This window comes from Zosterops lateralis (genome assembly GCF_965231275.1).
Source record: "Zosterops lateralis genome assembly, chromosome: 2".
Taxonomy (NCBI): Eukaryota; Metazoa; Chordata; class Aves; order Passeriformes; family Zosteropidae; genus Zosterops; species Zosterops lateralis.
The window spans coordinates 27,617,876-27,630,795 of record NC_139763.1 but is presented as its reverse complement, the minus strand read 5'-3'; the positions used below and the strand labels follow the sequence as shown (position 1 = coordinate 27,630,795).

The 12,920-nt window shown below is 41.0% G+C and overlaps 1 protein-coding gene across 1 annotated transcript in view; it reads left to right on the top strand.

Annotated features, from left to right (window-relative positions):
• SH3RF3 (SH3 domain containing ring finger 3) overlaps positions 1–12,920 on the top strand; it is a 244,886-nt gene that overhangs the window by 225,311 nt on the left and 6,655 nt on the right. The window contains exon 9 of the mRNA XM_083855859.1: positions 6,310–6,647. Within this exon, the coding sequence (XP_083711985.1) occupies positions 6,310–6,647 (338 nt within the window). The remainder of the gene's footprint in view (positions 1–6,309; positions 6,648–12,920) is intronic.

Here is a 12,920-nt window from a genome sequence, read left to right as displayed (position 1 = left end):
GAGTTTGGATTCATACCACTGTTTTAATAGCCCTTGCTAGGTCTGTTCTCCATTAATTTGTCTAATCCCCTTTGAACCTCTTCATACTTTTGGCTTCCACAGTACAATGTGCATGAAGTCTCCATGAAGTCTCCATTTAATTATGTGTTGTGTGAAAAAGTGCTTCCTATTTTTTAGTTTCAGCTATTTGCCTGATAATCTCATTTAGGTTCCCCCTAATTCCTCTACTGTGGGAAAAAAGCAATCCATTTCCCAAGTACTGTCTCCACAGGAAGGGATTTTGTAGGTGAGTATTTCCTGTCAGTTTTCTGCTTTCCAGGCATGCCGAAAGTATATACTGTATACTTCTCTATGTAGGCAGTGTGGTGGGCAGGAGACTGGAGCAGAGAGGGGAGATCTCGGTGCTTTTCTTGCATTTCAGTTTATCTGTATGCAATTTTGAGTTACTTCATTGCAGCAGTAGTTTTCAACTCCCTGTGCCAGGTTTCAGCTGTTCCTGTGAAAAAGTAGCACTAAAACTGCTGCAGTATCAGTGGAGCAGGTCATCTCTCCCTCATTCACCATTAACTGTGTTAGGGTCTCTTTTACCTTCTACCTCTTCTGAACTCGGCAGCCTGCAGGAAGCTTAGCAATAGCTGAGACTCTCTGCTTCCTCTTCTGTTTGTTTTTGGTTTTGGATTTTTCTTTTTTTTTTTCTTTGAGCTAGCCTTTGACTTTGCTCCAATGTTTGAAAGATCTAATATTCCATATAAATTGAATATTGAAATATATTTTTAGATTCCCTCTTTATCTCTTTTTGTAGTCTCTAGAGCCTTGCATCTGCCTCAGTTCAACAAAAGCACATGATGAAGTGCCTATGTGCTTTGCTGTATTTGGACCAGAACACTAATTTCTTATTCTCAGTTTTGTTTTCAAAACATTTAAAATTCCCAGTCAGGTCTAGCAATACATTTTACTTATTTTCCCATGTTTTTAATAGTATCTATCTTCAAATTAATAATAAATAAATATAGTATTTTGTGCACATCTGTATTCATGTTACTGTCACTGTAATTTAAAAGCTAAAGATACTATGATCCTAAAATCCTTTTTGTTTCTTGGCATATAACATGTATACTGAGATTATAATAACAGACTTGTGGCCAGGAGCAGCTGTCTCCATTAAAAACTAAATCTTTGGCAAGTATTTCCATACAATATATGACACCAGATTAGTCTTCCCCTGAAATCAGAAGAAATTGTATAGTAAGTAATTGCTGTTGTCTTGTTCTCTATGTCATCAATGTCTCATGAGAAATAGTGGCAAATTGCACATGATAAATACATATCCAAAGATATTCCAGACCTAAAGCTTCCCTTTGAGATGATATTGGTTTGGGGGGTTTTGGCAGGGCTTTTTGAATGATTATCAGAATCTCAAGTGAAATAATTTCACAGATTTTAAAAACCCAGGTAGCTTTTTTCCTCAGACACATAATGCAAAATATGACCTACTGTTTCAATGCAAGCATCAGTCACCAGAAGCCATGTTAGAGTCAGAATAAAAATGCACTGTTCTCCAGCCACTAACTTACATTTACTCAAACAGGCACTGACCAAGTTAAACAAGCAATAAAAAGTGGTGTTTTGGGGGTACTGACTGATAGATGAGTTCCTGATTTGTGAGGGCATTTGAGCCCTCATAGGGCTCAGGGCAATGTTTAAGCAGTTTTGTTTCTTTTTTCTTTGTTTTTAAATGAAACCTTCTTTTCCCTCTGGCTCTCTTATCTATTGATGTAACTGGTGTTGCATGAGAAATTACCTCATTTCAGTGACTGGAGACAGCTTTTCTATCAGCTGCAGTAAGGTTTCCTCATTTGTTTAATGAACCTGGATAGGTAGAAAATTAAGTATTAGGAGCTGCAGAGGAAGGAAACTAAACCAGAATGTTCTGTGTATTTGGGTGGTTTAAAAAATATAACTGTATTAATATAACCAGTACAGGTAATTGGTATTTAGATTATGGCATGATTATTGCTTTGCAGACAGGGGACTCTGTTATCACTCAGTCATCAATGAAGTAGCTGCATTCTGTGCTCATCTTATCTCTGAAGCTGAAAGAAGAGCTAGTTATTATCTTCAAGTGAGTTATTAATGAGGGGAAAAATCTTCCCAAATTACTGTGAAGCAAAATATTTCAACATTTACGTATCTCAGACTTTAATTTTGATCTAATCCTTCGTGAGTCCTTAAGCTCAGACAGTATTCACTTTTCCAAACATTCTCACCGTGGCATATTGAGAGGAACACCTGTCCAAGTGCTGGCTTCCCTAAGGGTGTGCTGCAGGGTCACAGGAGTGCTGCCCATCCCATCCTTGTGCTGCTAGAGACTGATTTCCTCTGAGATTCCTTCATGCTACACCATAGGAACAGAGCCTCCACTGTCAGCTGTGCCAGAGAAAAAAATTCTGAGTTGTCTATACTGTCTGTGTTCACAGAGTGGGTTTTTTTCTTAACTAGAAACAGCCTGGCCTTTATTTGTAAGGGCTAATTTTGTTCTTTTGCTTTCCTTTGAATCCTTTTGAAATTAATGGTTTGGAAGTTTTGACTCTGAATGTCCTGGAATAAAACCTGGGCAACACAAAGGTGATGATTTAAATTCATATAAACATGTGGGCAGTAACCAGGAGATTGGAGAAGTGCTGTCCACACTGTGAATCTATCCATCAACACAGATGTGAAGGTCTGACCTTGGCAGATTCAGGGGGTAGGGATGTCAAACACAGTTTGCAGTCAATTGGAAATGTAGCTACTAGACAAAGAAAACTCAATAATTACACAGCTGTTTCAGTAGATTACAGATTTCCTAGAAAATAATAAAACAACCATCTGTGAATGGGAAAAAAGTAAACTATCTTTTTTTAATTCAAAAACATTTCTGAAAGTCATCAGATATGTCCCCTGTAAACTTCTTATCTCTTTTCAAAAGCAAGAGTCTGTAACCAGTCGGTGTAGATTTCTCTACAGCATTTATGCCCATTAATGCTTCATTGATTTACAGTGAAACTGCTGAAGGACTGTCTTGAATAGACATATAAATATTAATTTCTTGTGAAGGATGGCTGCTATTACACTAAATATTAAATGAATTCATAATACTTGGACATTTGCAATAAATCACTAATGGGACTGCATACTAACATCCCATTTCCCTTTTTTTTTTTAATATTAAAGCATGGAAAAGAGCTGGTCACTCCCAAAGAAATGTAGAGCTTTGTAACGCTAGAATCCTTAAGGAATTCCCACAGCACAACAAGGAGTTTCAACTTAGTTCCATTTTATAGATAGAGGGAGGCTTGTAGTGGTTTAGGTTGAACTGCTGATCACAGAAGGTTCAAACCCAATCTGTTTCTTATGAGAGACATGGCAGTAAATTATCAGTTCCTGACAGTCCTTCTTTTGCTTGAAATGCTCTGAGCAGCGTCAGCAGAGGATCTGGCCATGTGATACCAGAAGTCTGAGAGCCAGACTCAAAGGGAGAAAGAACTGGACATACTGTCTAATCTCCATGCACACAAAGTGGTTGGTATCAGGTCAACTCTAAATATCTTGCCCAAGACCACAACTTGAAGGATGGTACTGCTCAGGTTTGGACTAGGCTTAGCAATTTAACGGAGTCATCTTCTCTCTTCTGAGACCACAGACCTTATTTTCAAAAGTTTAGTAAAATGCTCAGTAAAACCAGTAAATTTTTAGCGGGGCCTAAAAATCAATTCTTTGTTTTTCCTTTTATTAAAGTAGAACAAAGGATAGATCAGCAAGTTCATTATAGCTTTCTGTGTTCTAAGGGATAGTAGCTTAAGAGTAGAAATTTATACCAGGACTAACCCTGTAGAGTGGAAGCTGTTCTTGTAAACAAAACTGAATGACTGTCAGACTCATCTACTTTTTAATATGTAGATGGGTGTGAGCACCTCCTTCATTCCAAATATTTTTGCTTCTGTGCCTTAAATGGTCTAGGTTGTACAAGGTTTTTCTAATGAAAATTTGCCAAGGTATTTAAATTAGAAGCAAAAATTAGAAAAGTTGCTACCACACAGGAATATTAATTGTTCGTTATACAAGGCTTTAGTTCACATAGTTACTTTGCATTTGCAAGACTGCCAATTAGAGAGGCTCAAAGTGCTCACTGCTGCACAAGAATGGTTTCTCCGGAGTCCCACAATGGCTATTGTATTCTGTCACTGACCTTTGGACACCTTCAAATGCATATTGACACAGGATGCTGGGATCATTAGAGCTATTGTTTCAGTGTGCCACAGGGAAAGAAGAGTTCTACAATGAAGAGCTTTAAAATTTTACATAATGATGTCAGCAACAATATTTCTTAATTAGCCAGTGAGAGAAAAACTGAAGCATTTTATCTGGTGTTTCAGGTGAAATCCGGAAGGCACTCTTTCCATATAGTCCCTTCACATCAGGGAAAGAAGATAGTTATCAAGGGCATTTTGTCTGCTTTTCTGTTGTTTCCAGGAGAATTGATTTAATTTTTTTTGACCTGGTGCTGCCATATGGCCAGCCTCCCTTACCTTCCATGGATTCTGCCTGGGTGAACATCTTGAGAGGATGGATCCTTTCCATCCTGTAAGTGCAAAACACTCTTTTAAAACATAACCAGTGGTGTGCAGGACACCAGGATCTGGATGCACAGTTCAGACTCTGTTCTTCAAAAATCAGTGGACCTTGGCTCTGTGACAACAACTGTGCTTCATTTTATCTCTTCTGAGTCTTGACATCTAAGGTATTTCTATTTTCTTACCAGTCCATGACAGTTAAAGACTGCAAACAAGAATTTTGGAAGCAGAGATACCAGATACTCCAAGTACATTTACTGTAGTAAATCCAAGCATCTTCTAAAAGCTTATATTTATTTTATTGTAGCCTTTCTATTCTTTAAAGCTGCTTTGAGAAATTACTTCAGCAGTCAGAACATAAAAGAGCATAATTTTAAACCTTGCATGGGACATTTTGTCTACAGAGAATAAATAAATTACTGGCTTTTATTTCCAGCAAGTGTTCCTACTTGAATATATAGAGAGAGTTTCTGTTCCATAAGTCTTGCAATTTCTGGGTTTGATTTTATCCCCTGGGATCCTATTATTGAACAAATTATCAGATACAGCTAAACTTCACATCCCGTAGCCTCTGAAGATAGTTCGGGTAATGGCTTGCACTTCTGACAAAAGAGGAAGAAATCTAATAGACCTTTGCAAAACTTCTAGTATCATTTTTTTTTTAAATGGAAAAGCTTACTGCACAGCATTGCTGGTTGCAACTCTAACCTAGCATGGAGCATGTGCCAGAGGATGGCCAGTTTCTACATACAAACTTCTAGCCAAAAAAAATTCAAGATAAAAGACATAATATTTGGTATTTGTGTGTATTGAGGTAAATGTGCAGCAGGATTTCTCACACTGTTATAAAATTCAAAAGGTCAGATGTGTTTCCTCAGGAACACAAGCTAAACATTTTTTCCTCGTAATTGAAAGGGTGCTGTTATCATCTTTTCATTTCTCTCTGTCAGACACCCTTGTAGAACTTTGAAACCTCCCATGCACTGCCATTGCAATTGACAATTGTGAATTTTGTTGTCTGTCTTCAAACATCATGGGGATACCTTTACCTTAACACATGATGGAAAGTGACCCACTTCTGGGAGGGGGACACGAATGGCTGTGTGATGCAGGATGTGAAGGGGAGCATGTTCTGGAAAGAGCTGTTAAACCAGATTCTTGTGCCTCCATTCTCCCTACTGTAAATCTGCATCAGTTAATAAAAGAGGCAGTAATGATGAATGCTTCTCTTGCAGTGGGCTAGGATCTGAAATCCCTCTTCAGCCCATTCTGCTTCCCAGCAGAGGTTTTTAGCCATGGGTCCTGACTTCTTACTTGTGGGATGTATCTCTGTTGAGGGACAGGCTTTTTCTTGAAGATAGAGGGCAGCACTCTGCTTGCTGTCTTCTCTGCTTGGGAAGTTTGTATCTTTGCTATACCAGTGTAGCTGCACTCTTCCTTTCAAAAGGCACATGATCCCTGCCTAGATAGATTTGAAAATGGGGATAATCTTTGCAGTATGTTTGGTCCTTATTCTACTGAATTAGTTGAAGCCCTATTCAATGGGGAGGGATTTCCATAGGATCAAGTTCTGCCTAGATCCACCCTGTGGCAGTTTTGAGAGGTTTTCTGCCTCACACATTGAGGTTTTCCAAAATGAAAGCAAAGGGAGTTGGTATGTCTGCTCACTGCTGTGTTTTGTTTGGTTCCTTTGCAGAAGGAGAAGAAGAGTGGGCTGTTGAAACTTCTAGCAGGAGCATCAACAAAAAAGAAGTCACGGTCCCCACCGTCTGTGTCCCCCACACACGACCCGCAGACAGCCATTGAAGGGGTTCTGCAAGGGGCGGTGGGGCCTGAGCTCTCCTCCCTCTCCAGTCACGGCAGAGCCGGCTCATGCCCTATTGAGAGTGAAATGCAAGGAGCCATGGGGCTGGAGCCTCTGCACAGGAAAACAGGCTCCTTGGATTTGAATTTTTCCATCCCTTCGCCTGCCAGGCCACCCCTCTCTTCCATGGCAGCTATTCGGCCAGAGCCCAAGCCTTTGCCCCGGGAAAGGTAAGTTGTGTTTTTCCTGAGGTTGCCTGCATCCACAGGGAGCAATTGGAGGAGGGATGAAAGTTTAATTTGTTCAAGGGTTGTTGCAGTTTTGGTATTCTGTGGATTGACTGTATGTGGCTCAGCTGTCTTTTAGGAAGACAGGGTATACATGCATCTGCCCATTGAAAAGCATTTGGTACACTGTGCAGGTTTAAAGAAATGTTTAAGAGCACCTGTCCATGACACTCCACAGCCCTGATCTAAATGTGCAGGACAGCACTGCTTTCTCAGCCCAAATGGTGTAAATGCTGTGGCAAGTGCCACATTTTAAATGGGATTCCAGTATTTTAACTTAAGGACTTGATACGCTATGACCCATCTGGACATGTCCTGTTCTGCAATTTTCTGTTGGAAATTCTTCTTGCTTAGAATTCTTACAGATAAGGCCATCTTCAGTGACCTGTTACCAAAAATGTAGCTCATTTCTAGAGAGGGATGTACCAGTGATTCTGCAGTTCATTTCAGCAGCCTGCTCTCCACCTTGGTACCTTGGAGTATCTGACTTCACAACCTGATAAAAGAAGAATAGGAATACCAAAATACAAAAGCAGGTGGAGAGAGGGATAACTGACCAGAAAAGAGCTAGGGAGTTGCAGAAAAGAGACAGGTCTCCATGTGCAGAGTCACACTGGCTTCAGGTAAATGTTTTCTACAAGACTGCAGCTTGAGGACTGGGAAGGGCATAGATAATATACAGCCACAGTGCTGTTGAAATGCTTTCCACTCAGAAGGTGCTGAGGAAAACATGTTTTTTACAAAAGCATTGAAGAATTTTCAAAAAGCTGTTAAGGGAACATTCTCGAATTGGTATTTAAAACAATTTTGAAATAACATTAAAAACACAGAAGTTGGAAAGAAACTAGTTTTGTCTGGATATATGAAAGAGGCTGAAGGGAATGGACTGGGCAAGGCACCTGACCCTGAATCCTGTTGAGATCATGAAGCAGATGATGCATAATAAGGGACATTTATACAATGTTTTACTGAATGCAGGTTGGAATTTGGTTAAGAGGGTGACAATGACACCATAGCATACCTAAACTTTTCAAAGGCATCTGCTTTGTTACCATAAAACCTTTTGCTGAGTAAACTGTACACAACCAACCCAGCAGATACTAAGTGGATTGAAAATTGATTCACTGACTTCAAATCTAACTCTACATTCGAAATCACTAGAAAATGATTATTAATGTATGTAGTACAGCCTAACAAGAGTGAGGTCCTGAACTGGAGCTGTTGGCATAAAACCTGTGCTGTTGCAGAATGAGGACTGAAGTGAGAGGTGGGTGATGGATAGGGCAGATCTGTTGGTACAGAGCTAATTCAGCTCCTGGTCAGGTGAACACACAGAGTAACAGTACATTTCAAAAGAGGCAAATGTGATGCAAAGTGAAGTGGACTCAGAGAAGCATCATAAGAAAAATGGAAGATTTAAAACTATACTTGCAGTGAGAGACACGGAGCTCTGTCACTCGGTGAAGAGTGTAGGGATGGCATGGTAACAGTCTGTAAGAGACTGCACTCAGGACAGACATGGGAATATTTTTACACTACATTTGGCATTTTTTCTGAAAGAGATGCTTTTGTTCAGGTGCAGCTGTTAGACTTGAAGCAGAAATAAATACAGGCAAGTCCTTCAGCATTGTAATGAAGGCAGTGAGAGCAGACTATCTCAGGAGTCTCTTGCCCTTAAAATCCATGAAAAAGTAATTTAGTAAAAGGAGTGAAAAACCAATCCCTATTTAGGCACACTTAATTTGGTCTACATCAGTTCAGATTAATGCTATAAGAAAAGTTAAATCAATATAAACCAGATTTAGCACGAGTGTAACTAAATCAGTGGGCTGCTGCACCTTTAGTTAAATGTAACCATGAAGAGAAGCTGGGGAGTACAGCCCCTGATGTCTCCAGAGCTGGATTATTAATATGCTGCTCTCAAAGCTTTACTATAGAGAACTCCAAACACATTATTTAATATGCCAGGGCTAGTCCCATACCCTACAGATTTCTCAGTCCACCTAAGGGTGGTCCAGGTAGGGAAACATTTAACTGATGGCTATTTTAAGCAGCAAAATAGAACCAGAGAGACAAAGGTTACCTACATTCTCTTAGCTGTGCTGGAATCAGGAGCAAATAGATTTAGAGTGCTAAAACTGAGTAAATACTTCCAGCTGCAATATATGGTGATAAGGAACTTATTCTGATTTTATGTATTTTGATTCCTGAGTCTTAAATCTGAAAATAAGCTATAATTGAAGTAACCATAATTATACACAGCAGGCAAGATTCTTTAATTGATTTATGAATTAACTTCCATATCATTGGTGTATCTGCATTCCTTAACTGATCATATGGGTTTTTTCATGTCCATAATGGGAAATATTAATTACCTTCATGCACTAGGAAGGATAATGCTTAGTCCTGGAATAATCTGAGCAGATACATTAAACACTTGTCTGCTAGAAATTCATCCCACATCCATCTGTGCTCATTAAATCATCAAATTTCTCAGAAGTACCAAGTTATATTTTTTTAAAAAAACAAATTATGGTTTTCAAACCACTTGTTCTTTTCACATCTGGCAATGGAGCGACTTGCATTCAACGTCACTCAGCTCCATATTTTGCTTGTTTGCATTTTGGTGCATTTCATCCGCACAGTAGGAGCAATTCTCTGAGAAAGAAAAGGGAGGAGAAGGAAAAAAAAAGGTTAGATAAACAGATTCAGATGCTGGAAGAAATTTTAAAAAGCTGCAAAGCATTTCAGTACACTTAGCTGTACTTGGCTTTCTGTCTCCCAACGCCCATCTGTGCACACAGAAACAGAGCACTGAAAGGTTGGAAGAAGTAGCACATTCCTTAATATTTACGGCATTCAAAATGAGGCTCATGCAGGCAGCAGAGCACCACTACTTTTCCTATGGAGGTTGGCTTGCAGCTCCAGCACTCGCCACATTCAGGTTACTGATCAAACCTAGTGCACCAAGAGGTGCATTAAAGGGCTCTGATTGCTTGCTGCAATCACTATTTAAGGGATGAATTGCCTATTCTGCTGCCTGACAGGGCAGACCTTTCTGGGAGTTGGAGCCAGGTAGACAGAAAGGTGAAGCAAGCTTCACCCTCTTAAAGGTGCTGTTAATTTTTATACTCTCAGTCCCTTTTTTTTTTTTTGTACATAGAGAGGAAAACAGTTATCTTCTTTGTATTCCAAAGCCTGGCTATGGATTACTGGATAAGGAAGAAAATTGCTCCTACCTCTCCTATCATTTAGCCTTCATATTTGTCTAGTTTGTTGGGTAGTCAGAGCCCATTTCTGCCTTCTGGATGTAGTTTCCATTACCAGTTTATAAGACCACATTCCTTCAGATACTCTCTGCTATAAAGCATCTGGTAATATAAGCAGCAGAGCAGAGAAATTTCCCAGGTGGTGTCCTTGTCACTTCATGTGGCAATGATTGACTGCCAGGTGAATACCCCACCAGACTGTATGTGCCACACACACTCTTTTCCACCTACTGCTCCATCCAGTTTCTGCTGGTGCGAGAAACAGGACCAGTGCAGGGATGCACTGTGCTGAGGCAGGCACTGAGCCAGAGCCTTGCCCACATCCCACCAACACTGTCGACTCACAGGAGGGGTGTGCTGTGTGCCTGCCAGCACCAAAACAAAATACTTCCCTTGCCACCCCCTTCGAGAAAATGTGACTGTACATTAAGCAAAACAGGAGAGTTGAGTGTGCATGTGTGTGTGCGTGAGTCATGTTCCCCTCTCTGCCTGGCACTGTTCCCAGAGGCGAACCTGAGTAAAACATGTCACGCGTTGTTGACTCTTTTATAGTAACTGGCACTAACTCTGCTGTGTTATATTGTGATAAAGCAGCTGTGGCAAGACTTATTGTCACGACTGGCATATCTGTGCTGCGTTTCTATGGTTTTCGTGCAGCCTTCAACCAAGTTACAGCCACAACAGTGCTGCAGAATAAGATGGGAGCCGTAAGTTTGACCTTTAAAATAGATCCCTCCATGTTTCCATGTATCTTTCTACAAATCACTGCCACATTAGAAATTGAGCTCCCATTTCAAGGAAGCATTCAAGCATGTGCTTAACACCCATTGACTTCAATTTTGCTGTGCTCATATGTCTTCTTTGCCAAAAAGGAAAGCAGAAGAAGGGTTCTTTTCATTCCTGGAAAGTGATACTAGAAAAATGACCCAAGGAGTAATTTCTGACTGAACAGTGACAAGTATTCACATGGTTAAGTGCTTCTCTGAGTAGGGATACCTGCCTTAGGTCTGGGAACCAACCATCAACCATCTCAGAAATTGAATCCTGAGATATTTCCAGCAGAAAGGTAAAAGACCCAACTGAGACTTGTTCTTCTAAGGCTGCTGATTCAGTCACCATACTATGGAGAAGCAGGTTTTGGCTTGTAGTGTGCAGGTCCCTGAAATTAGCCAGTGAAAGGATGAAAAACAGTTCCACTGGTAAACAAGAGCAATGATTAACTGGGCTAGATCCTCCATTGGCACCAATTATCCATTGCCTCCAAAACTAACTGTATATCCCTAATGCATAAGAGACCTGTTGGCATCACAGGACTGGACTCATGCAACCTGTCCATAGAGCATGATACTTTGAGAAACATCAGGCATCAAAATTCAAGCATTCTAAGTGGGGTCAGATTGGAGGTTAGCCCTGGCAACCCAATTTGTGTCATTGCGCATATTCTTAAGTTGGTCTTGTTCTATCAGTGTCCTGGATACACATATTTACTCAGTGAGTATTTTGGGGTTTTTTTAGAGTGTCGATGGCTGAGTTCATTAATTACTGATCAGTTCTGATCAATATTGCTCAGTGCCTGCCTGCACACTGACAGAGGGCCTGTATGAGTCATTTAGACCAGACAGGACTCCTACACAGCCGGTGTGCATGAGATGAGTGTCTCTCTGTGGAAAGTGTGGCACGAGGCTTTACAGCTGAAGGAGTCAGAGAAGCCACTTTCCCCACATCTGCACTACTCAGTGTATTTCATCATGGTCACTTGCTAGAGATATTCCACCCTCTGCTAAAGGTGGGGTGGGTCCCATGTCAGAGCCTTGACTCACATCCAGGGCAGCATCTTGTGCACTAAATGAAGCAGACATCCTACGGGAAAAATAGTATGCAATCATATAATGAAAGATTATATTGCAAGGCAGGAGAAGTGAAGTCATGGAGAATTTTATTTGCCTTTTTCTTCATCTCATATGCATGGGTGTGAAATATTTGTGTTCTTTTAAGGTTGAAGAGGTCTTTATGTATCTATACACATGATATTTTTAATCATTTTGCTTCTTTAAAAAAACAAAACCAGAACTTCCATCATGTGACATCTGTTTGAGGTTAGGACTCTTATTTGCACCTTCCAGATTTCAGTAGGAGTAGCAAAGGGAGGGCTGGGTGAGAGAGGTGTTTCTTTTGGCTGTGAAAACAAGTGCTATGAAGACAGGGGACAGGGGGTTTGCAGGGTCTCTGCTGACAGCAGAGGATGGACTTATTCCTAGCTCAGTGAGATAATTACTGCCAGGGTGCCCATCACACCCTCAACCCCAGTGCCAGCCTCCACTGATGCAGTCTCCTACTTCTTGGGATGCCATGTTCCTGCCCCAGGCTCCCTCCCACCAAGGCTTTTTGCTCTCCCAGACTCAGCTCAGCAGAGCTTACCCACTCAGCAGCCATACCCACACCTTTTATCAGGGCTTCCAGTTTTCATCACAGTCATGTTTCTTCCTCTACTCCCAGGTTTTCTCCCATCAGCCTCCCTCTTTCTCCACCTCATCCCTTACTTTACCCCACTCTCCAGTTCCCTGGGGTTTCCCTGCCCAGGCAAAACCCATCCCCAGTCCTTGCTGATACTACTTGCAGCCTCTCCTCATGTGTTATCTCTTATGCACCAAGGACCCTTCCCAAGCCACTGCCCAAACTGGAACAGTATCCTTCGGGGATGAAGTGCCCAATCCAAGGATGCCACAGCAACCAGCAGTGGGGATGTCCAGCATCAAGTCTAAGAGAAAAATACAAGCAAGGCCCACTGCTAAGGAAGAGAAATGCAGCCTCTGAGGTCCCCAGAGCTTGGGGCATGAATCAACAGAGATTTTACTTTCAGTGCTCATACAAGCTTAAACATGTGCCATTTTGGGGTGATTTGAATGTTTTTACCCTGGCTGAGAGTGCATGATTTTCTGAAGGAACA